Source organism: Trichomycterus rosablanca, chromosome 12 (assembly GCF_030014385.1).
Source record: "Trichomycterus rosablanca isolate fTriRos1 chromosome 12, fTriRos1.hap1, whole genome shotgun sequence".
Taxonomy (NCBI): domain Eukaryota; kingdom Metazoa; phylum Chordata; class Actinopteri; order Siluriformes; family Trichomycteridae; genus Trichomycterus; species Trichomycterus rosablanca.
This window is the reverse complement of record NC_085999.1, coordinates 6,349,603-6,376,761: the sequence shown is the minus strand read 5'-3', so window position 1 is coordinate 6,376,761 and position 27,159 is coordinate 6,349,603. Positions and strand designations below refer to the sequence as shown.

At 37.8% G+C, this 27,159-nt stretch overlaps 1 protein-coding gene across 1 annotated transcript; it reads right to left on the bottom strand.

The window, feature by feature from the left end:
* On the bottom strand, nucleotides 1–27,159 carry ifih1 (interferon induced with helicase C domain 1). The gene is made up of 16 exons (XM_063005924.1): nucleotides 26,680–27,159; nucleotides 22,311–22,479; nucleotides 20,516–20,764; nucleotides 19,666–19,737; nucleotides 16,536–16,729; nucleotides 13,965–14,175; nucleotides 11,872–12,089; nucleotides 10,074–10,175; nucleotides 9,207–9,330; nucleotides 5,964–6,179; nucleotides 4,802–5,058; nucleotides 4,522–4,671; nucleotides 3,729–3,890; nucleotides 1,743–1,939; nucleotides 1,566–1,659; nucleotides 1–1,462 (listed from the first exon to the last, which is right to left on the bottom strand). The coding sequence occupies exons 1-16, from the start codon at nucleotides 27,100–27,102 to the stop codon at nucleotides 1,262–1,264; spliced, it is 3,039 nt and encodes a 1,012-aa protein (XP_062861994.1). The 5' UTR covers nucleotides 27,103–27,159; the 3' UTR covers nucleotides 1–1,261.

Here is a 27,159-nt window from a genome sequence, read left to right as displayed (position 1 = left end):
GCCTGTTAAATACAATTTAATATTAAACATAAAAAATGCTCAAAAGTGTAAACATTTAGAAGAAAACACTTCTTAAACACAGGGAGAAATCTGACAGCCATACATTTTATTACAGAAGAATAATCCCCAAAAACATAGTACTTACTCTGCCACCCTATCCAGATAAAGATGATTTAAACTACTTCAAGACCCGTAATTAATTTTGGCATAAGAAAAGTAATCACAGAAGCCCCAAATGTGGTGATATCGAATAAAACCAGAGACATGGTTATACATTTCAAAATACATTGCATAGACCAGGGGTCGGCAACCTTTTTTGTACTTTTGTAGGTTTAATGTTTGTACCTTTTTTTGTCGATTAAAAAAAATAAATTGAAGATGAAGTACTAAGCGTGCCATGGAATACATCAGTCATATAACATAAACTGTTGTTATGTATGTGACATAAACCAATTAATCAGTTAATTAAACTTACATGTCAATGTGATCCTTGTCCCTGACTTTCTCTGCAAAGATGATCCATTTGTGGTGTATATGAGGTGAACTTTTACCATGGCTTCAATTATGAAGAACACTCGTCTGTTTCTTGCACCTTGAAATTGCTCTTTTGATTGATTCCATTTTGTCAGCATCATCCTTAAATAAGCTGTGGTGCTTTGTCAAATCAGTCCAGTCTTGTTGAATTGAATAAACATAAACTTTTATGCGTTTAGCAGCCATGCTATACTAAATTCACACGAAATTGAAAGCTGACTCACTCCCAACACCTTGATTAACCTTAACTAGCATAAATTACTCAACCTTAACTGGCCATGGGTGGAGGCGGTTAAGGTGGAGTAATGTTTGCTTGTTAAGGTTAATCAAGGTGTCGAGAGTGAGCATATGACACAAGGTGTAAGAACGGATCCAACTAATAAGGCGCAGCCCTGAGCATGAAATAAATTTTTTTTTACTCTTACCAATCAGTGTGCCGTGCAAACGTGCTTCACGTGCCAGCTTTGGTTGCCACCATAGATTGCTGATTCCTGGCATAGACTATTTTTACAGCAGCTAAAAGAGATGAGGATACAAAGTTCAGATTACTCTGTTTTGTACTTAAATGTGGCATGAAATACTAAAGCTTTTATATAAGCACCCAGGAGTGTGAAAGGCCACTTATAACATGTAAATGAAGGGTTAATATTATCTGGCACAATGCACAGCAGTGTCTTTACTAACAGTTAAATAACCCATAAGTGTTGCTCAGATGTTTTCAGCTATTTCACTCAGTTATGTCTATCTCTTCATCCGACATTTCTGTGAGACGCTTAGCATGGAAAGCGTAGTCAAATGCACGGAACCGGATAGGAAGCTCACTCCATTTGCTGAAGGTCTTTTTCTTTGAGTCGAAAGTCACCACAAAGTTTTTGACATGGAGACAAGGACACTCGATGCTTTTATAAAGCATCATAGAGCCCCAGTTCTAAAAATAAAAACAATGCGTGTTTAAATAAAGTACTGTTAAGTGTAGTATTGTAAAATTTTGACCAGCATGCAAAAACATTTGCAGATAATAAGCAGCATACCTGTCCACACGTTTTGCATGCCATGATTCCGTTTGCTTCACAATCCAGTGATCTCTCCTGCAATGATGTGTTCTCTTTCACAATAAACAGCTCCCTGGAATCAAGCAAGCATTATCATCATTGTCATGATCATCAATATCATTGTCCACCATTATTTGTTTTCCAGTAGAGAGGTACCTGAAAGGTTGGTTAACATTGACATGGTGCATCCTCTCAATGACTTCGATGTCTTCTCCAGAACACACAAATATATTACAGCTCCTGCACTTTAGCTTCACTTTGCTGGGGTCCTCCTTTATCATGCCTTTCTGCTGCTGCTTCTTCTTCGCCTTCACACGCTCTTCCATAATCGTCTGCAGCTGGTTCTCCTTTATCTAAGCACAACATGACCACACTCATGTACAATATTCCAGCAGAAGCTACAAAGCCAAAATGTTTAATCCCCTAAGATGAATCTACAGTGGGATGAATCTACAAAAGTTCCCTTGAACAACTTTGTTATTGCATGTTTGTCACATGAAATAACTTTATTTTACTATCCAAGGTGTGAAATTACAACCACTCAGGTGTTACAGCACTAAAGTATGCTAGCCCACAACCGAGATCCAGGGATCCAGGGTTCGAATCCCATATGCATGGACATTATTGGGCTGGCGGAATGGCAGAAACCAACTCTCCATTGGGAGGTGCACTTGTCAGTGCATTCTCAGTGCCGTCCCTAAGGCTAAATAACAATAGGAGGGGAATAAGGCAAAAAAACTGTGCCAAGTCTGGTATGCAAACCAGATTTGTGAAAACCTCTAAGTACAAAGAAATGAAAACCCCTAAAAAAGTAAATTGTGATGTTACACAAAGGGATCTTAATTTAAAAATTGGGATTAATTAATTCATGGAACAAAATTATCCAACCTACAGGTCATTGACTAACCAAGCAGGCAAATACTTATTATTAATTTACTCTGTCTATCAGTTTTTAAAAGGTTATTGATAAGCCAATTTAATTTATTAAACAGTATTTACTTAACCCAAACCTTACCACAAAACAAGCAAATTAAAGTTCCTACAGTATATTTGTAATTGTTTTGAAAAGCATGATTTTATGATTTCAGACTAAAAAATTATACTAGTCAAGAATCAGATTCATTTGCAGTAATGAATAGCTAAAAAAAAGTTTGAGGCAACACTAGTTGCACTGTATGTGTGCTAGTAAAATTATTATATTTGCAACCAATTAATACTTTTTATCTTATCCAAAAGGCATGTTTGCTTGATCCGAGTCATATTTTTATATGTTTATATGTTCCTTGTTTGTGTTCTTGAGTCTTGAGAGACAGGAATTGTAACTATTCTCTGTACAAGAATCCAGGTCAGGAACATCCAAGTTCCCTGCCATCTTTAAAAGACCCAGATTAAAGACCCACCTCTTTACTAGGCACTCATCTAGGAACCTACCTGCACTTACTAATGTATCTATTTATCTTTCTAAAAAATTTTCTGCTTTAACCCAGTTTGAAAGTACAGGAAGATTTGTTTTCCTAGACCAGTATCTATTTGTACAAAAAATGTTTCCTGAACAAGCATTTCTTAAAGTTGCTCTAAATAAAGGACATCAGCTAAATGCAGTAAATGTATCTGTAAATGGAAACCTTGTTTCTTTGTGTGTTCCTGTTCTCTTTCTTCTTGTAATCTGTCTTTTGTGCTCTCTTGGTTTTGACCGTAGCGTGTTTATCTGGGCTGTGATGATTAATTTTACTTTTACAGCATTAAGCATTTAAGCATTTTTTATCCAAAGCAACTTACAATTATGACTGAATACAATTTAAGCAATTAAGGGTTAAGGGTCTTGCCCAGGGGTCCAAAAGTTGTGGGGTTAGAGCAAACAACCTTTTTATTATTTGTCCAGTACCTTAACCACTAAACTTTTGCCTACAATTACTCTGTCTGCCTGTTTCCTGACTCGTGCTATAAACTCTGACTGTGATTCATGAAAGAACCTAAATACAGTGTTCCTGGGTGCTCTGCACTTTCTTCTGTTCAACAGTGGTCACACCACCACTAGTAGTTATACCACAATTTGAAAACCACTGTGTCTGATGTATTAAAAAAACACAGTTTCAAAAAACACAAGTTTCTCAATATGCTGACATATAACCAGACTCTTACTTTGTTTTCATACTCTTCTCGGCTCATAGTGCAAACCCTGGCAATGGCTTTGTTCATCATTTTCTCTCTGTATTCATTCACGCTCTCCCTTTCTGCCACACCCGATCCAGCCTCTGCCACCACCGTGTAGCTGCTGTCCTCTGCTCTTCCTCTGCCTCGAGCCTGCAGTGGCAAAAACAATTACTCATAGTCTGCATCAAATTAAAAATAATAATAATAGGTAAACACATTCTGTCTAAATTAATAACACAAACCATTAATTTCGGATTAGCTATTAATCATGTTTCTATTAAACACACTGATTAATCCTTTACAGTACACATTCTAAAAGGTATGTGAAAACATCCTTAAGCTGCTATAAAGTATATACATGCTAGGATAAAATTGGCAGCAGCAGTCATCATCAAAAGAAGAACACTAAAATTTGAACTGAAGCTAAACAATGTGCTGTAACCAATAAGTAACACACTAATGTTAAAAATAAATGTGCTTTGACTACAGTACTATTGCTTAAACTAGTTGCAAAGTGGCTATAGGTGCAACGCTTATACAAATGTCAAAGTGACTAAGAGCTATAAAAACACTAGAAACAAGCTGAGGGTGGAACAGTAAACTGAGGCTTTTGGGAATTGCTGTTTATGAAATTGACGGCCAGTTCTAGGTGTTGTTCTGTCTTGCACCCTGTATTTACAGGTGGTGTCACAGCAACTGTGACAGTAATCAAGATGAAGCGGTCATTGAAAACAAATAAACAAATGGATTACTACAAAATAACCAAAAGTCAAACAATTACCTGAATCATGGCAATTTCATTGGTCACCAGACCATATCGTAAGACAACATTACAGGCCGCGATATCAAGGCCCTCCTCTGCCACAGTGGTGGCTACCAGCAGGTTGATCTTTCCATTATAAAACTTGTTCAACACTTCCCTTTGCTCTGCCTGCAATCACAAAAAAGAAACATACAGAAATAGCCTTGAAAAATAAAGAAAGTGTGTTAGGAAAGTATGTAAAAAAATTTTTTTATCAACAGCCATACATTGCTTAATGTTAATACATATTTATTCTCACCGCAGTCATTGGTTTCACCACACTTTGATCCCCTCCACCAATCAGGTAGCTTGCTTTAACCCCGACCTCATCAAATTTTGGGTTCTCCTGAATCCACTGGCTGAGAGCAATAGCACTTAGACGGGTTCTGGTGAAGATGATGCCTCTGACCTCGGCTCTGCTGGTGAACTCATACAGGATGAGGGTCCTTAACTGACCCAGAAGGTTATTCTCATACTGCGGATTCTTCATTAGTTGCTGCAGATGCTCTTTTTTGCCTATCAAATACAATAAAATTAGGAGAGGATAGAAAATAAATAATCACTCTCACTCACTCTCTTAACCGCTTATCCAGTTAGGGTCGCAGGCGGGTGCTGGAGCCTATCCCAGCTTTTCAATGGGTGCAAGGCATACAGTAACACCCTGGATGGGGCGCCAGTCCATCGCAGGGCAGACACACATACACACACACACACCTATAGGGCAATTCAGAGTTTCCAATGAACCTGACTGCATGTTTTTGGACTGTGGGAGGAAACCCACGCATACACGGGGAGAACATGCAAACTCCGCACAGAAAGGACCAGGACCGCCCCGTCTGGGGATCGAACCCAGGACCTTCTTGCTGTGAGGCAACAGTGCTACCCACCGAGCCACCGTGCCACCCAGTAAATAATCATGTCATCTTAAAACATGTCTGGTGACAAAAAAAAACAAGTTCATTGCTAATTTTAGGAATCTATTTTTTAGCATAAAGTTTTACTTTTATTTACTTTATTTGGCTGAAATGCCTGAGCAGGGAGTGAATTGCTTGTGCTACATCATATTTTGGTTAGGATTGTGTGCTGATACAGCTCTAGCTCTATTACTGAGCCAATGTGAGATTTTGTGTGTATTATTTTGACAGGCTGTGTAACCCTGTTTAATTAAATACCTGGGTGGGGATTGCAGCCCAGGCTTGGGCTGACTGAACTCACAGAGAAGAGGCTGAAGGTGAATCATGTTGAAACTGTGGCTCAGCAGTAGTGGAATTTAAGGCTAAGCTACTGGTTTGTAACACTTATTATTGTTATAATTATTATTATTACTTGTAATAAGCTGATAGATTGAATGCTTAAAATTTGTGAAACGATTAAGCATCATTATTTGATCTCACAATATATGACAAGCACCGCTGTGATACCTTTGAACAAATTGAAGAGAAAACGTTCGGTGTCAGTGATCTGAATGGGTTCATCACCGTCAGGGTTCATTTTCTTCTTGTTTTCCTCATTGTAGTATTTGTCAAGGAAGCTAAAGGCATCAGACATGCGAATGGTGTTGCTCTGGTGAAGAGCCTCGTTGTATTGACGCAGATGCTCTGCACAAACCCGTACTCTCTGATCTTCCCCTTTAGCAGCTACATGATCACAAAAACACATTTAAATGTTACATCTTCTACCACCAGCAGAGTATCACTAATAATATAGGCATTCATATGGACACCAAAATGTTGTATTACTTTACTAGGATACATTTATATTAAGAAATGTGGCTTTTTCCAGCTCCATAGATTTTGTTAAATCAATCAGCTGCTTGCACAATAGTTTGATTCTAAAATAAACAAACCCAGTGGTGACTACATTCTAGGGATGCACCGATCCAACTTTTTCAGTTCCGATACCGATCCGATACATATACTTTGCATATCGGTCGATACCCGATACTGATTCGATACCATTGTTGAATTAATAAACCGTATACTTTATCATGTGGGAAAGACTTAAGGCATCAGGATTGACTTAAACATTACTAAGTTTGCAAAACAAAATACAGTATAATTAACACAGATATAAATGTACTGAACTGCTATTTATTTGTCAATAAAATAATAAACAATTGTGCAGGACCTTGGCACAGCATTCAAATTCAAAATAAAAAAGTTAAAATATTTTCTTAAATATTTCTTCTTAAAATATTTTAAAATAAATTAAATGTATCAGCTGAAACTGAAGTAGTTACACAAACAGTAATCAATATATTTTTTTAAATATGTAGTGTAAACAGTAATTCAAAATAAAATCTAGCAGCGGAAGAACCTGAGAATAAACGAATACCTTGGTACAATACAATCAGTAATCAAACACTGTAAACAAGCAAACATCTAGTGCAATTCAACATAATGGGTGTGTTGGAGAAGCTAGCGATCTCTCTACATATACAGCATCTTACGTCATCCTGTGCGCGCTCCCGATAAGGAGACTGTTAGAAATCCTAGATGCCTTAAATTCCTCACTACTAAGGTATCTTAATATTTCAATCTTATTTTGGCTCAAGAACGAGTGAGCATCAGATGCTGCCTTGGTGATCAAGGCAATCCCAGCATTCATTGCGGGTCGTGTGCTCTTCTCTCACAGAAAAATAAACATGGCTGACGGGGCGGAGAAACGAATTATTTTCAAACGTAAATAAAATATTACTGATTTTTAACCTGTATAAACTTGTGTTTTTATTTGCAAGTTCGAGCTTGTCAGGAAATGTAACCGTTATCAATACATGAAGGGAGGTGTTATATTGACGTTAGCGTGCTGTGCTACCTCAATTCATTGGTTTTAATTGCAAGATGCTAAATGCTAAACGTGAAACCCGATGGAAGCGCTGTCTAAGTAGCGCGTTCGAATAATATTGACTTATTAGAATCCTCTCTACTGAGGCAGCGTATCGACCCCATGGATCGGCCTAATTATCCGATACCCGATCTATCTCATTTTGGTAATATCGGGACCGATATCCGATCTTAATATCGGATCGGTGCATCCCTACTACCTTCCCATATTTTGTTCCAACATTCTCTTTCCAACAAAGTAAATAATTTAACAATTAAAGTTCCTGCTCACATTTTTACAAATCCAAGGTTGTTATTTAGGCAAAATTTATCTTTGCTAAATTATACAGATTTTTTTCTTGATTTTTTATTGTAAAAAAGTAAATTAGATTTTACTTCTTAACTTGGGGTATTACTAGTATTTACTAAACAACAAATGCAACTATTTTAAAAACTTAAATGCATTTTTACAACCCAAATCAGGAAAAGTTGGCTTGTATTTAATTGTGGACATTGTGACCACAAAATATTTCACATTTTTTGTCTAGTCAAATTCTTCATTTCTTTTTCTTTTTTTTTAAAATATTTTTGTTTATGCATTCTCTCCCCTTTTTTCTCCCTTTTAGCATGTCCAATTGCCCAATTGCATCATGCTTCCTCTCCACCAATGCCGATCCCCGCTCTGATTGAGGAGAACGAAGCTAACCCACGCCCCCTCTGACACTTGGGCAGCAGCCGTATGCATTTTGTCACCTACACTTTGACGAGTGCAATGACAGCACTCTTTTCCCGTCTCTGTGCAGGTGCCATCAATCAGCCAGCAGAGGTCGTAATTGCATTAGTTATTAGTTATGAGAGAGACCCTATCTGGCTTTTTTTTTAATATCCCACCCCTATCTGAACAACAGGCCAATAGTTGTTCATGTGGCCGCTCAGCCCAGACGGCAGGCAGTATTCGAGATTTATTAAATGTTTTCGAGATTCCAGCACTGGTTCCAGCATGTGTTTTTACCGCTGCGCCACCTGAGTAGCCGATTCATTTAATTTCTAAATATAAAATTCATTCCTGTCATTCATGCCTGCAACACATTTCAAAAAAAGTTGGGACATGATTTAAAACAGGCAATGTCAACAGATGATTGTTATTCCATTTTGGTACAAAAGCAGCATCCAGAATAAGGCCTAGTCCTTTAGGGGTAAACAGGCTGAGGATTATTAAACACAAATAAGAATATATTTGGAAATTTTACTCTCTAGACTATAAAAATCAAAATATGTAAACATTTTGAGAGAATTGAGTACATAAATGGCAAGAGTCCAAGTCTAAGCTGAATAACTGGATCTTCATCTATAACATTCATCTATAAGCAATATAACCACATAGGCTCAGGACTATTTGGGCAAACCTTTGTCAAACATTACAATATGTAGTTCCATCCACAAATGCCAGGTTAAATACAAGACTAAATCAAAAAGAAGTCTTATGCTAACAGTGTCCAGAAGCGCTGCCAATTTCTCTGGGCTCTGAGGCATCTGGGATGGGTATGACATCACATCAACCAGATGGATGTGTGTATTGTGGCCAGACTATTTCAGGTCTTCTTTTGGATGACATGGGTGCTGCGTGCTCTGGACCAAAGACAAAAAGGACCATCGAGACCGTTTCTAATAATAATGCCAAAAGCCAGGGTCTGTCACACTACATTTGTGGTTAAGGTATAATGTAACTTATTTTATGATGTTATCTTACGATCAACTTCAGCTTGCTTTACATGATACTGTATTTCTGAAGACATGCTTAGGGTGTTTCAGAGAGGCCTTGCTCAAGTGCATTTTTCTTACCATTTTGCTCTGTCTGCACCACCCACTGCTCATAATTCTGGGTTCCTGGCTGGCACAGTGGGTTCAGCTGGGCATGCTCATGAATCTTGTTCATGATACCCTTGATCACGTTTCCAAAGGGATCCTTTAAATGACAGGAGGAAAACCAGAGTCAGAGGAAAAGGTCCCAGATAATTTCTTATTGCGTTTTATATTAATTCTTCCCTCAATTTATTACTCATCTATATATGCAATATATGTGCAAAGGTGTTTGGATACCAGAAAAAAGCCTGTAGTGGTATGTGGGCCCATTTATAAATGAATGAATGAATGAATGAATGAATGAATGAATGAATAAATAAATAAATAAATAAATAAATAAATAAATAAATAAATAAATAAATAAATAAATAAATAAATAAATAAATAAATAAATAAATAAATTAATAAATTAATTAATAAATAAATAAATTAATAAATTAATTAATAAATAAATAAATAAATAAATTAATTACATTTTAATTTAACTGAAAGGCCAGGTACTGGTGCTGGAACAAGAAGATATGGCTTGCGTTTCAATTTATCTCAAAAGTGTTTTATGGGGTTTAGGTCAGGGCTCATTGCAGGCCAGAGCATAGAAGTTCTTCTTTTGCAAATACAGTCAGGTATGCAAAGCTGTAATCAGGTGTGAAACCTGAACTCAGTAAGTAGGAGGGGTGTTTAGAAAAATAAGGAAAGCTATGTACATTGTAATATGAGAAACAGATCTGATTATACATCTGCACCTGTGTACAGAGCATATAAGGAATTAAAATAAAAACATTGTATATTATATAAATTATTTTTTAAATCATTTTTAATGTCAATATTTGTAAGACTAATAAATACCTCCTTTCTCTCTGGAGCAGTTGCGATACGTTTGTATGGACCCTTCTGCTCCTCTCCTCCTTTTTTCGTCATTATTGTGTAGGCGTCCAAGTTAGCACAAATCTGCAAGGCACCATTATTATGACTAATGAATGTTAAAACATTATTTTACTGTAGTTGCTCTCTCTAATAGCACTCATAGGACTGTTCAACTGCAACATGTGGAGTTAATTTAAAATGGCATTCCTCTGATGGTGAAAAAAAGTTCTTTAGCATGTTTCAGTTTAATGTCTATCTACCACATCTGTAACGTATGGAGAATTACTGAAATGCAATTTAAGTACCCCACCATTTCCCCCGTCCCTGCCATATCATTGTCTAATAAAAATTTTCTGTGCATGCAACTGCATCTAGTCAGTAAAGAAATGTCATTGCGCAACTCAAACAAAGTGAGAACATAATGTAGAATAGTTCATTTGAAAAGGACTAGGGGTGCACTCTTTGTTAAATACTTGCTAACTACAGATAATGACTGTTCCAAGTCGATGAGTAACAGCTAACAACAAAGTACATAACAACCTAATAAAATGTCAATATCATGGGAGCTCGGGTGGTGCAGCAGCAAGCCAGCAGGAGTAACGGAGGAACATATGAGGCTCTTGTAGAAAAAGTAGAAAAAGTCTACACCACATGTTCACAACAACAGCCACAAACATCAATGCCGAGCCGATGATCTAACGGCAAACAGAGAACATGAAGTAAATGAACTGCTACACATGTAGATATTTTGATTCTATTAAATACAATTAGAATACACAAGTGAGCCAAAGCATTAGAACCACCTGCCCAATGTGCTGTCAAAACACAGACTTCACAAGACATCTAAGGAAATCCTGTGACATCTTGTAACAGAACATTACCAGCAGTTTCTTCAAATTCAGTACACTGCAAGGCAAATCATCCATAGTGCATCCTGCTGCCTTCTCTTACATGAGCAAACAATGCACATGTGATCTTAAAACATGTGCAGTCGCCGACTGCTTTTTACACCAGTAAATGGTAGATTCTCACAGAAATCTGCTCCACATATGGAGAGTCTCTCCTTTATTCCTGCTGGTTTGCTGCTGCACCACCCGAGCTCCCACGATATTGGCATTTTATAGGTTGTTATATACAGTACTTTGTTGTTAGCTGTTCTCATTGACTTGGAACAGCCATAATCTGTATTTAGCAACGAGTGCACCCCTAGTCCTTTACAAATCAACTATTTTACATGATGTACTTACTTTGTTTCAGTTGCACAATAACATTTTTATTAGATATTATTATTATAGCTAAATTATATGGGAGGGGCACTACACAGGGACAGTACAGGAACATATCAAATTGCTCACTGTGTTAAATAAATATAAGCTACAAATACTTTATAAATACTGGATAATTTATTCATAAAGATAAGGAAAATCCATGTTAGACTGTAAAACTTGTGGAAAAATGCAGAAAGAAGTTAAAGGGACTCATTTGATTTGTTAAGTGTGAGCTCCATCTGGCTAGTAAAGCATAACTGCCATAAGATGCTTTATAGCTGCCCTGAACACAGAGGTCGTGAGTAACATTAGAGGTTATGAATCAGAGACTAGAGAGAGTAAAGGAATGGGTGGAAATTAACAGAATGGGAGGTGTTAACTGGAGAGGCCACAGAGGGGTTTGGAACAAAAGTATTTGATTTCAGAATTTAGATACACAGTGTGTGTGAGCGTGTCTGTAGGTGTGTATTTATTGCACATGTATTTGTGAATGTGTGTTAAAATGCACTTACTTGGAGAATGTGCTCCTCAGCTTTCTGCTGGTTCTTGGCTCCTCCAACACCTGGGGAGGCAGTGAGGCCAAGGATCTGTGGTAAGGGCACTAGCTCTTTATGTTCTTTTAGGAGCGTCGCATTTCTGTGCTTCTGTTTCAGGTAGCGGGTCATGATGTGGTTGTACACCTCACCCTTCTGTGTATGGTGGCACTCATCAATTACCATTAATGTGAACTCTGCAGAAAACCCATCACAAGCATGCTTAGTTAAACACTTTATTTAACAACCTAATTTCAAAAAGTTGAAGCAGCAGAAAAAAATGTAATAAAAGCTTTAACAATGTTCTGTAATCAATAGGGATGTAACGATACACTCTACCCACGATGCAATACGATTCATGATACTGGGTTCACGATACGATTTTCCCCCCGATTTTTTTAACAAAATGAAATTAAACACAAATTATGACAAAGTTTCCTTTTATTATTTATCTATAAAATAAAATAAAGTATTTGTGCTTATCTTTTATTTGTCTAAATAATGAAGGCCCTTTTATTTCTGAGGTAGGTGCAAACCATGCAAAACAATGCTGGTTTCACTTTTTGTGTAAAAAAAAAAATATAGCGCCAGTGCCCTTTGCTGTTTAAAGTGAATATCGATTCATCTTAAATGAATAACCGATTCAAATCGTGGCACATGTGCACCGATTTTCAACTGTCTTGTGGCTCATCGTTACATCCCTAGTAATCAAGTATTTCTTACGCAGTTAAGGGTGCTCAAAGGCCCAACTGAGGCAACTTGGTGGTAATTGGTCTAGAACCAGTGACCTTCCTTTTACAAGCTTAGTAGCCTTCATGTCCTCTGGCATTAATAAGTCTTGGCTGTGCAACATTCTGCAAACACCTGAACTGAAAGTATTTCAAATTCCTTGAAGATGGAGGTGCAGGAAATTATTTTGTAAATAGGTAATATAATGCAATACATTATTTACTGTGTTTATACCCTATAAAACTCCCAATTCTATATAAAATGAAGTCAGATTGTATGTACTTTAATAATAATGTAACGTAATGACCTGCATCCAGAGCCAGATGCATGTGTCACACAGCTCACCATGTGATTCTAATCATCAGTAGTCAGATGTTGAAAGTCAGCCATTGCGAGTTTAGAAGAACCAAACATTAACAAATGGGCTGAATTTTCCACACTGAACCTACTGAACTCTAAAACATATGATTTTGTTTTCCCTTGCCTTTAACAACCCAATTCCCCAAGCTTGATGTAACATATCTGTTGGGTTTCATATTCATGATGAGACATGTGGGAACACCCACCATTTCCTTTGGAATGCCTAGACCAGCTTTGCCACCATCCAGAGGGGGTTGCAATGTAAACACCAGCCTTGGCATTTTTATGGCTGTAAATGGCACTGCCCTAAAGTTCAAATATCTCAAAACTTTCCACAGAGTCATTGTAGTGAAGGTTCTTACTGGTAAAGAAAGTGAATCAATTTCCTGCTCATGATGTATTTAAGTTAGCTATTTGCACTGCTGTATAAATTCAAGTATGAATGAAAGAGTTTTCCCATTTTTTGTAATCCCACACTGCACTGCTCCATGCTTCTAAAAAATTCCAGTGTATTTTACAGCTGAAATAGTTTAAAAGAAATGTGTCTGAGTGAAATTATAAAAGTATTGCACACTTAGTCCCATGTGATTAAGTTCTGTTGATTCAGTTCTGTAGTGGAACAATAATTACTAGTCACTGAGAGAAAAAAAAAACCTCTCCTGTGAATTTGATCAGTCAGCCAACCACTCATTCATTCACCGATGGATAGAACAGACGTGTGGCTTAGACAAAAAAAGAGTAAAAAAAACACCATATGTCACAGAAGGCAGATTCCACCTTTGTGGTGTACACTGCCAAAAATGTTGAACTGGCAGCCACTACAGCACAAAAACAGAAAAAAAGGCAAATGAAACACCAGGTGGTCATAAAACTGGGCTCCCCACAGCTCCAGTACTAGCGCTAAAGGGAAGTTTGGCTGCAGAAATACTAAACCTTGGGAATTACCTCACAAAAAAGGTCATGGTAGAGAAAGCGTGACCTACCAGATAACTTGATCCCCTCCTCGTCACCCTGCATGGCTTTGGCGAGAGAGTTTTCCAGGATCTGTGCCGTGCAGATGATGATGTCATTTTCGTTCATGACTTTTGGGAAAGAGATTTTGAGCTGCGAGTCCCCGCTTACTCTTTCAACACGATACGGGTGTTTCAGAAACCTTCCAAACTCTGCTTTGTAGTGCTGCTCCACCAGGGGCACCTGTGAAGTAAAGTAAAACCAGAGGTTCGTTGGTTTACACTTTCAACACATAACTTTTTAACTTTCACATAAAATGTGATATGCACTGACAGTGAAACAGAAACTAATATGCAGTAGTGACAAAACTAATTATAATAATAATAATACTTACTATTATTATTACATGCCATTAAGTGCATTATGACTCCTAATAACTATAAGGACAATGTTTTTCCAGAACATCCTAGACTGATAAAATGACCTGTTAGCCCTGTGTGTTGTTAGATACACCAATTAGGCATAACATTATGACCACCTTCCTAATATTGTGTTCCCCTGGTCCCCCTTTTGCTGCCAAAACAGCCCTGACCCGTCGAGGCATGGACTTCACTAGACCCCTGAAGGTGTGCTGAGGTATCTGACACCAAGATGTTAGCAGCAGATCCTTTAACTCCTGTTAGTTGAGATGTGGGTTTACCACTGTTCCTTCTTTGGACCACTTTTGATAGATACTGACCTCTGCAGACCGGGAACACCCCACAAGAGCTGCAGTTTTGGAGATGATCTGTCTAGCCACTGTCTAGCTGTCTAGTCATCACAATTTGGCCCTTGTCAAACTCACTCAAATCCTTACGCTCGCCCATTTTTCCTGTTTCTAACACATCAACTTTGAGGATAAAATTTTCACTTGCTGCCTAATATAACCCACCCACTAACAGGTGCCGTGATGAAGAGATAATCAGCGTTATTCACTTCACCTGTCAGTGGTCATAATGTTATGCCTAGTCGGTGTATGTGCTGTGTATTTTGTAAACTGAATAAACAACTTGCTTTTCATGAAACCCACACTTTAACAAAAAAAAACCTGCCAGGCCCTGAGCAAATCCCAGTTAGATGTCCAGGTAACAACAAGCCTAGAAAATGCCTGTAATGTGAGATCTCCATTTTCATTGTTCATATTTTGTACTTTTATATTTGTAGCAGACAAAGGAGCTGCTCTACCTTGCCTCATAGCTTCCATAACAGCTTACTTCATGCTTTGACTTGTCAAACATATCAAAATATTGAAATACATTGTAAAAGCAGATCAGTTCAAAACAGTTCAAAGGTTTACATACACAGGTTATATCATTCTTAATACTAGAGATTTTGTAACTGTAAAGATTTGTAAATCTTTTAAATTTACAGAACCAAATCTGGTTTTTTTTTATGCATTTTCTCCCCATTTTCCTCCCGATTTAGCACTAAATTTTGTCTTTCGCTGCGGAGAGATACCCGTTTGCATCCGAGGAGAGCACGTCGCTGTACATGCCTCTTCCGACACTTGTCCAGCCCTCCTCTTCTCACCCATGCATTCTGCACAGGCGTCTCTTCCGCCAACCAGGGTCCTTACACAGCGTATGAAGACCCACCCACCCACACATAGTCCGGCCCCCATCCTGCAGATACGGTGGCCAGTTAGTATTTGCTGCAGGCACTGCCAATTATGCTCGCCATATGGCACCCAGCCGACCAGTGGCAACAGAATTCATCCAAACTTCAGGGTCAAAAACAGATTTGGTCTCCTCTGTTCGAAACCAAATCTGTTTTTGACCCTGAAGTTTGGATGAATTCTCAATAAACTTATGAAAGTATTTTGGACAAAGAATGTATTTCAATAATTTTGTCACAGAAAATTTGATTGTAATGACATCTCTTACAGCTTTTGACTTCTATTGTAGGTCAGGTTGGATAAAAACATAAGCATACAGGACAAATAAAAATATAAACATAATTTGCTTTTGGCAGGATAAATGTGTAGTTAAGTCTGCACTACAACAGTTTTACAGCAGCACATCACGAGTGAGGAAGTCAGATTATTCTGCAGTGAATCACATTTTTGAAAATCACTATTTAAGTTATGATTCAGAAGAAAAAAGTCCCTACGCTGCCACCCTGAACAGTCACAAAATACCCACTGCATTTTCACTGAATCCCACGAACAAATAAAACTAGATATGAATGGTACTCTGTAAAGTAAACAAGTGTGAAACTTAAACTATGAAGTTTAATTTATACACGATTGTGGATAAAAAGTATGTGGACACCTCTACTAACTCTCGAGTTCAGGTGTTTCAGGCAAACTCTGATGTATAAAATCAATTTTATAAAACAAATTATATCCTTTTAACCTTGTGGCTAGAGTTTCGTAACAAATAAAGTCCTTAAAGACAGGGTTTGACGAGTTTGATCTGAAGGAACTTGTGGTCTGTACAGAGCTTTGATCCTCCACCTCATTGAACCTCATCATTTAATCATATCGAGGAAAAAAGAAAAAAAAAGAACAATGTAAGTTCAGGCTCGCACTTTGCATGCACTTTTGCACAGCTGCCCCGCAGTACCTTGTTAACCAGGACAACAACTTTTGCTGGCTGGTTCTTGTGCCTTCTGCTGTCCAGATGTTGCTTGGTTATATACACTGCGACTCGGGTTTTACCACTTCCTGTCGGGAGACAGACAATGATGTTCTTTCCCTCCAGAGCTGGCTCAGCAACCTCTGTCTGATAATCACGCAGGACAATTTCTTGCTCGCTCACTGTAACAGAAATACAATGATTTAAATGTAGAAAAAATTAAAAAAGGAACATACAAATGTGGAATGAATGGGAAACCGTAAATAACAGAGTCTTTCACTCTTACTTATGCTCGCTCACGCCTAGGAGTGATTTAGAATCCTAGTCTTTTTACATACCAAGTGAGAGGCTAGTCTGTGGCCCTACCTGGCCAGTGAGAATGTCACAGAGATCATAGCTAAATTGGGAGAATGAATAAGAGAAGGGGGATGCACCTCTTCAATGAAATGCACAAGACAGATGTTTACAATTGCAAAATTGCAAAAAAGAAAACAAAAATCTATACAGTGTTTGATTCTGCTTCCATAAGACTAGCTTAGATATGTAGAAATAGAAAAGGCAGATTCCTGCCAAGGCCCAAATCAGGCATAAAGCCTAGCTGATGTGATTGTAACTGAGAAATTAGAAGTTGTCATACCAGCTGGACAGGAATGAGTATCTATGGCCAATGTTCAATAAAAACAATCTCACAGGCTCACACTTGGCTCAAACCAGACTGATTATTCCACAATAACTGAAATGCATTTGGGTGCAGCCCACTTATTTAATTTGATAGAATGATGGATGCAAGAAGCCATAATAAATCAAGACACTAAGACAAATAAGCAATTACTTATGTTTATTCTATTTATTCTATACTCACCTGTTTGAACTTTTAAGAAACTAAATGAAAACCTTGGTTCATATGGTGCCATCTGGTGGAGAAACAGGACTGAGCAGTATCGAGCTCTCCTACCGAGCATGCGCACATCTGTTTCGACTCGTTAAGTGGAACGCCTATAATTCTGTCCTACTTTTGCCTGATTTATTTCTGCTAGCGGTTAGTATTGTATGGTTTTAGTTTTAATTATTTAAAAAGTGTAAAGTTTAAGTATATGTAATGCCATTATTATGTGACTTATTTTTTATTGTTTCAGAATTGTGCAAGGTGCTCCAATTATCTAACCTTAAATATAGTTGATTAACTGTTTATTTAATGCCATGTGCTCAGTCAAATTCTATGATGTTTGGCTTTCACCACACACACAGATTGCAGTGGGTCTGATTCATTGGGCGAGAGACAGGAAACACCCTGGACAAGTCGCCAGTATATTTACATTTACATTTTCGGCATTTAGCAGATGCCTTTATCCAAAGCGACTTACAATACAGTTACAGTCTGAGCAACTGAGGGTTAAGGGCCTTGCTCAAGGGCCCAACAGCAGCAACCGGGCAGTGGTGGGGCTTGAACCAGTGACCTTCTGGTTACTAATCCAGTACCTTAACCACTAGGCTATGGCATGCCCCCATACAGTATATCACAGGGCTCTACACACCACATTCACACATACACTTAAGGCAATTTTAGTAGCTACATCTAGTCTGACTCCATGTCTTTGGAAAAGCACCAGGAGGAAACCCACGCTGACACAGGGAGAACATGCACACTTCACACAGAAGGGACCCTGGAATTGTTGCTGTGAGGTGACAGAGCTACCCGCTGCAATACTGTGCCACCCCTTCTGGGTAGCTTTCGTTATCTGTATCCTCCTGTCTCTCTGATTTAATTTGGAGGGATGATCCAAGGTCTTTTCCACAAACTTTCCACTTAGATAGTGCTCTGAATGTTACTTAGAGGGATATTTAAAGCCTCGGACTTTTTGCAGCTGTGTCATAACTAGTACCTTTCCAGGACTAAACTGAAATCTTTTTGAAAGTGCATTTACAATCACAGAAGTGGATTCCTTAAGAAACAGTAAGTTTTAACATGAAGTAATCAAAACCACTACAATTGTTTAGTGGCAACTGGCTATTCCTGTGTATGATCTGAATGATAATTGGTTGTATCTGCGCAAGGTAATAATAGTTTATAATAATTCTCTGAGGAGGTGATCACTTATCTGAAAGAGGTATTTTAATGATTAAGTTAAAAAATTACACTTCGATGTTTAGGGTTAATGTGTACAACATATCTGAAAATAGCTTTCACTTACTTTTGTGTATTGAGACAAAAGTTAAGGATTTGACGGTATAATTTTGCAATGTACTGTATTATTATATTTAACTGCTTCAAAAGATTTATTGAACATAATAAAATAATAGTCAGGAAATGTTATAAATAAGCATGAACCCTTTAAAATAGTAGGTTGGTACATCATAACTCAACCATTGGAAAATTTTATGATGCTTGTGGGAAAAATCTGCTTAACTGCAAACAATTTCATATTTTTGATACAATTTGGTGCAAATATCAAAATATCTCATAAATATTGTACAAAATTTTTTTTATTTAGCATGTGTGGTTTGTTTGTATTGTATGATGGCGTAGTAGGGCCACTTTAAAGAAAAATATTTTTTAAAGTTTCGATTTTGAGAATAAAGTCGTTTAAGTTTTGATTTTGAGAATAAAGTTGAAATTATTTCGAGAATAAAGTCATATAAGTTTCGATTTTGAGAATACAATTGTAAAGGTTTCGAATTTTGAGAATAAAGTCATATAAGTTTTGATTTCGAGAATAAAGTCGTATAAGTTTCAATTTCGAGAATAAAATTGGAATTATTTTGAGAATAAAGTCGTATAAGTTTTGATTTTGAGAATAAAGTCAAAATTATTTTGAGAATAAAGTTGTATAAGTTTTGATTTTGAGAATAAAGTCGTATAAGTTTTGATTTCGAGAATAAAGTCGAAATGATCCTTGTGTTAAAATGAGGGATGTTCATGAAGTTATACTTTCGTATCGGTTTCACAAATAAAGGAATCCCCAATCTCCTGCACACTCTTTGGCCATAATATTTCAACTTTATTCTTATAATATTTCGACTTTATTCTTGAAATCAAAACTTAAAAATATTTTTTTTACAGTGGCCCTAATATGCTGTCGTAGTATTGCTTGTGGTACAGATGATATAAAACAGTTACCTGATTGATCCAGACTCACTGCTGTTTGCTCCATCTCCATCGCCTCTTCACTACCGTTGTACAGGTCAACATCTGTGCAGAATAAAATAATGCTAACCATGGACATATGCAGAAACACAAATAAATCTGTTTGTTGGAACTATTGTCGACTAGGTATTACTGGCTTCTTGACCTTATAAGATTTAATATACAACACTTTATTTAATAGTTTTCCCTAAGAAACAAATGATGAAACATGGCTCCAGGTTTTGTGCTCCTTACACCACATTTTGCATCCTTGCGTGTACTTTTGATGCAAATAATTCTAAATTCTAAAATTAATTTCAGCTTTGTGATACTCACAATTTTGTTGACTTTGAATTATGGAGGTACTTGTTCAATTGTGTGTTTATCTTTGTGGCTGTAACCATGAAGTTTGTTTAGCCATAAGTGAGATTTATCTTGTAACCACGGTTTTTTCTGCTGATGTCGTTAGTCCATGTTTGAAATACCCTGCCATGACTTTAATGACTCTACCTTAAATATTAAACTATTTAAAAGTATTTGTGACTGATGCAGCTGCAATTCTGGAATCTCCTATTTGACTCTCTTTAAACTTTGTTAGTTGCTTAATGCTTTTACATGGAGTCACTTATTAGTGCAACTTAGCTGATTTATGCTGTTATTGGCAATCACCTTAATAAAAGACATTTTATGATGTCATTTAAGGCCCCTTTCATGATTTCCCTCTCATCAATGCTCATAATATCACAGCGTTCTGATTTTATCATATTTTATCATTATGGGTTTTAATAATGTAGAATGTAATGTAAATGTATGGTGTAATAATTTGGAGCTGACATTGACTCACCTGCACCTCCAGTACTAAGCTCAGCAGTTAAGTCCATTGAGGTAAGAAAGCCACTGCTGTCCAAACTACTGTCAAGAGCTCCAGCCCCAAGACAAGAATTAGATAGAGATAACTGAGAAGAGCTGGAGGCCTCTGAGGGCGTTGTTGAGAGAGATTTCTGAGAACAATCCTCCACTGCTTCTCCCGTCTCTTTAGCCTGAGTAGCTAACTCACTCTTATCCTCCAGTGCCTGGGGTTTATCAACTTCATCTGAAACAAAAAGAATACAATATTCAACACTGTGTGACTGTAGTAAGCAGTGACTATTCTATTGTTTTCCTGCTAAATCACTACTTTTCACATTACCCAGAATTACATATTCACACATGTAGGGATATTTAGAGTAGCCAATCCAACATCTGCATGTTTTAGGGGAGTATACTTAACTCAGTGACCAAGTATACATGTTATGTTCTCCCAGTGTCCAAGTAGGTTTTCTCTGAGTACTCTTGGTTAGGGCTGCCGCGATTGGTCGACCTAGTCGATGATATAGACGCTAAAAATGCGTCGATGTCAATATTTTAAGTCGATGCATCGTTTTTAAAACTATGTTTGTAAATGATCCTTTTTAATTTCTACGTTTCCATTCATATAACATTCATATGATTTCCCTCAGCACTACTTGCTGCGTGCATGACCTAAGTCGTATTTGGTCCAGTCACTGGTTGGCGGCATTAAGCGCAGTCTTAAAAAATGCCGTCTGCAGCAGTCAGAGGCCAATTGTAAAGAGCTTTCAAAGAAAAGCTCAAGGTTTTCCAAGACCCAAATCATCAAAAGTTTGGGAATACTTAAAACTGGCACAAAACAAAAAGGTGGTTTGTACACTGTGAAAAGCTTTGATGGTACCACAGCAGCACCAGCGCCATGTTGCACGTCTATATTGTTTCAACTTCTTAATCGTGGAGATCTTGTAATACTGTATTTCTTAGCGACTTCAGTTAGGGCTCATTTTTACTTCTATATTGTTTCATTAAGCTTCTTAATCACGGTGATCTTGGCATACCGTATTTCTTAGCGAGTTCAGTTATGGCGCATTCACACGAGCTGCGCACTTGCTGCGTTGGGCTTGCAATTTTTGTGGTTGCCATGGCGATCAAAGCTCACAAAACTTCTTATGTGAAACACTTACCACTTTGTTTACATCGTTTAGAATGTGAAGTAAGTTTTGAGTGAATGTGTAGGCTAGAATCTGGGCTCATTCTGTCATTACTGTACGTTGGACTTAATTAGACATGGCTACCTCTAACAATTTTATTTCTGCTATAAGTTTAAGCACTGTGCTTTGTGTACGGAATGTCATAAACACATGTTGCACTTTGTTTAATATGGAGCACTTGAGAATTTGATTATATGGACATAAACCCTGTTAACATTTAGTTTTGTGCCATATTATTATGCCATACAGTTTGTTGTTAAAATAAAAGAAGCTTAAATGAATGAAATTTTTTTTTGAAGGAAAATTAATCGTTAGATTAATCGACTAATCGATAAAAATAGTCTATAGATTAATCGATAGAAAAATAGTTGTTAGCGGCAGCCCTACTTTTGGTTTCACCCACCCAAAGGTCCCATACAGATGTGTGTATGTGGTGTGATAGGTTGGTGTCTTCCTCAGGGCAAATATCTGCCTCACAGCCAGCGTTTGTGAGGGTGCTAGAGCTTGGTGAAAGACAGGGCTGTGAGCTAAGTATGTACTGCAGGTAGGCCACATATTTTAAGTGAATGATGAAGAATCAGTGCTGGGTGCAAGCTTTACCATCTAGCTCAACAGGTCCCCCTCGTAATTCCGATGCCAGAATACCATGGCCTGTTTTCTCGAGAGCATCCAGAAACTGAGAAAACCAGCCATGCTCATTCTTCACCAGCCGAGACAGAAGCACACGGGCACCAGCTATGTTCCCTTGCTGTCTTACCTCAGCCTTTATCTGAGAAAGAAAAAGAGAGATTGTTCCCGCTACTATTTTATTAATTAGTATAATTAATTAGTAGACTGTAGTAGAAATTTTATATACTTGTTTTGTAGGTACCCATCTGACACTAACCAGGATAAAGCGGTGGTAAAACAGACACTGAATGAATGAATGAATGCATGTTTTTAGGTTGCTGCATAATATAGTCATTCTGTACAAAAAGTCCTTAGACATCTATTTTTATGTAAACCTGCAGTGTGTAATTATAAATATGTAAAAAGAAAATCTACAGCTGGTATGGGTGTTGCACAGCCGTTGATTAAACCATGGCAACCAAACATCCACCGGAGATGATGATACTTCCTGTGTGGACATACGACAATCAGCGATTCGGGCAACAAATGGTGAAAAATGGCTGGTGGTCTTAACATAGGATAAAAGATATTTGGCAAATAAGAAAATTCACCACTGCAACAGTGATGACTTGGGTCAGTCACAACCTTCCATAAGCAGAGTGAGTCTTTAGTTACAGTTTTTCTCAGTCGATTTGGTACATTTCTCACATCATGATTTACATTGGCATCACAACAAGCGCATTTCTCAAAACAGTTAGTGCAAACAGCAAAACTCAATGAAATACCTGCAAAAGCACGTACCTCGCTCAGAATTCTTTGTTTTTGCCTCAAAAGCAAATATTTATGTCAATCAACTTGTCAGTGCCATCAGAATGTCTAGTCTGTGTGTCATTGCCTATGAACAAGGCAGTCAAAATACTTAGTCATGTTGTCAGTGCAACAGTGTACTAGGGCTGGGCGATATATCGATATTTTAAAAATATCGATATATTTTCATACGCGATATAAGATAAGACAATATCGCATATATCGATATAAATGTTGCGTTCCAGTTAGATCCGACAGTTCGTCTTTCTCTTCTCCCAGTTTGTCTCTGCACATGTTCACCTGCCCCGTCTCTCTCCCTCACTGAACACAACTCGCCCCGCCCCTCTCCCTCACTGAACACAACTCGCCCCTCCTCTCTCCTTCACTGAACACAACTCGCCCCGCCCCTCTCCCTCACTGAACACAACTCGCCCCTCCTCTCTCCTTCACTGAACACAACTCGCCCCTCCCCACCGCTTAACCAGTAATTCCTGCAGGCAGCGATAGCATGGAGACGGATAAAGACATGACAGAAGCTATCGAAGAGGAGCTGCTTACTAAAAAGAAAAATAATGACTAATTTTGTAATTATTTGGAGATGGTTCGAATTCAAAGTGTCAGATGAGCAGCAGAATAATAACCAACACAAGCGCATGCACGCGCTGACATGCACGTATTTACTTCACATTAAGTGTTGAGAAAGTAATAATAACGTAACCGTGCGTCTCCTGTTGTTCTGACTCTTGTGTTTGTATATGTGATGTGCATATACTTGCTCTATCTGTAAATACAAACATTATGGGAGTGATTTCTGTACTGGATGTTGTACGTGGTCGTGTTATACTGGACGATCGCCCGACGTCCGACATGTCATTTATTTATTTATCTTCTATTATAGTATTTCTTGTTGTCGGCCAATAAACAACCAAACATTATTAAATTGCATGAACTAACTCTGCAGTAAACAAGGAGCAAACAGCAATTAAACAGCAAATAAAGCTGTTAAATAATAATAAAGTGCATGAAGAAGAACGCTGATTAAAATGCATTAAATGTTGTAATAGTTACACAGTAACATGAACGATTAGTTCTGCCTGTATTACAGAACTGAGTTCTATACAGTAAAAGAAAATATTAATGTAAATGTTAATGTTGTGGCGACATATACATAAAATAATGTATAAAGTCCAAACATGGGGGGGTGGGGGGTTAACGAGGGGTTTACTTTAACGGGGTTTTACTTTTAATGTCACAAAAGCTCAGCCGGAAACCGTGTCATTCCAACATCTTCCCTACACACTCGCTCCCTGCGCCCTATAGTACACTTAACATTCTTAAAGGGCCAGACAATATATTTGTAATTCACGTTAGACAACAGGAGATGCCTTAGAAAACAACTTTTTTTTTTCTTAGAATAGCTCTTTTTTTTTTTTTTAAGCAAAAATAATTCTTGTGTGAAGCTTCCCCAGCATGAATATTAATAAAAGTGCCTGTAAAAAAATTGGAACATGTAGCTTTGTCTCAGAAGTGTCTTTTTGTTATTACCTTATGGAATAAAAAAATATCGAGATATATATCGTATATCGCCATTCAGAAAAAAATATCGAGATATAATTTTTGATCCATATCGCCCAGCCCTACAGTGTACACTGTAAGTATATTCTGATGGAAACTAGCTAAGCTTTTGATTACAAGAACGCTGCACATTCTGTGGCATAGCAATTGAAACGGTATACGTGTTACAAAATACAAACTTATACAAAACACAAAATTACACATGACTGTATGTGGGAGACTGACAGCAAGAAATTGGACTGGAATCAAATTTATACAGTAATATTCTTTTACTGTATTGTTCGCACTGCAATTTGTTGACAAAAAAATCAGATAGAAATTCAGGAAAGACAGACAACTGTTTGGCAGCACTCTATAACACAAAGGAAAAACTACAAAATTAGAAACTTACTCTAAACATTCAAAACAACCTGAGACAACAACTTAAGGAATTATAGTGCTTTCTTTTCTATAAATCCTGACGCTCCTCTCTGTTGGGCCACATGTTTTCACCCACGTCACACTGGATATCTTCCCTTGCAATGCAGCATGGAAATAATTTCCTGGAGGGACTAATCCAGCCTCTGCAGGCATCTTCTGTGATATCCTCACAAGCTGCATCCATGGCAGTCAGCAGGTTCATCTGGGTGTGCGGCTGGTGATCGTACACCTTCCATCTCCAGGCTGAGAAGAACTCCTCAATTGGGTTCAGGAATGGGGAGTAGGGTGGGAGGAATTCCATCAGCATTCTGTGATAAATGGCAAACCATTGCCTGATGGTGTTACGAGTGGCATGGACTCTCCTACCTCTTCCTCTGTTTTGTCCCCTGAACCTTCCACTGCGAAGCCTTAACCCTCTTCTTGGCTGTTCACCCTGTACACGGCCTTGTCTTTCCATTGTGAGACTTTGTGACACTGCAATGTTTTGTTTCTATATATGTTTGTCAATTAAAGGTGACACCTCATGAGATGCACCTCTGACCTATGGTTGAGAGCTGTTTGACCATTGGTTGATCTAAACCTTCACAAATTCCCCTTCTTAACTGAAAGCCAAGATTCACCTGAGAACAATTTAATCAATTTAGGATAAATTACCAAAATTTACCAAAAACGTTTCATAGAAATGTACAAATTATGCCTGAGAGATTATGACAACATGTTCAGCACTTTTGCATGTAATGACCTAGGCAATGACCCAAAGCCTAAATGTTTTGGAGGGTAAGACAATTCAACAGACATTCAGTACAACACATTTTGATAAACATGACATAAGCAATTGATAATGCAAAAAAAACAGCAGACAATTGTACATGACCATTTGCATGAATGTACAAAAGCATTTGCAAAATGTGAAACACAATGAGAAATGCTATTATGATGTGCACAAGTGACAAGGAGATGTGGAGATTGAATGAACAGTTTTGAGAATGATGAGATGCACAGTTATACCATTATACTGAGGTAAGACTCCACTGACTGTACAACTTGATCACAGGTCTGCTGTAGAAAAGTGGACGACTTTACATATTTACGTGTCCAGGTTGCGTTGGTGTTGTTGGTATAACGTTGGTATAGCAATTAAACTTAAGTATTTTCGCCCAAATAGTAACGTTGCTTAATGCTTTGCTTTTCTGCAACAACCACACCCCAACAAACCGTATAGTATACAGTGATTTAATCTTTTATACTGTAATGTGCAATGAACAAAAAAACGCTACCTGGTTTACAAGTGAGCTGTATCTAAACTGCACAGCACTCCATAGCGCTTTTAGTGGCAAACAATATTATATGATTTGCTGCCTATTAAAGCCTACAGCTGTTGTAGTAACTGTGCTACGGTATAGTGGTATATTAGAAAGTCGGTATACCGAATGTACCGTCATACCGCCCAGCTCTAACTCCTAGATAGCTTAAAAATGATCATTTTATTAATACGACGCCAGATCTGCGAGTTGATATACCCAACATTAAGAATCGATTGTTGATCAGTAGTACTTACGTTCTCACAGTCCTCCTGAGTGAGGATATTTTGCTGATAACATTGGTCACACACATCGCTGGTCTTCATATTTACCAAAGTGAGCTTTAGAAGGTCAATCAGCTTGATGTAGCTGTCATTCTCAGCCTCCATGGACGGACTGGGAAGATTATCTTTGTCCATATATTTAGCGGCTTGTTTACATCCACTATTTTCCAGGGCCGTAATGAGTGTCCTAAACCAGCCATCCGGACAGGTTTTATATAGAATTTCATCCAGAAGAAGGTCGGCAGCCTTTAGATCCCCTTCGTTTCGTAATTTGGCTCTTATCAGCTCCTTCTGACCTTTGCTTATACAATCTAGTGCGTCTAGAACAGGAGCGACCTGAATCAGCTGCCTCAGTCTGTTTCTGAAACACTCGATTGTTTTCTTCTCCTGATCCATCGTGTAAAATATTAATCACTGTACCGAGTCAGTAATATTAAACACGTGTAAAGTAAA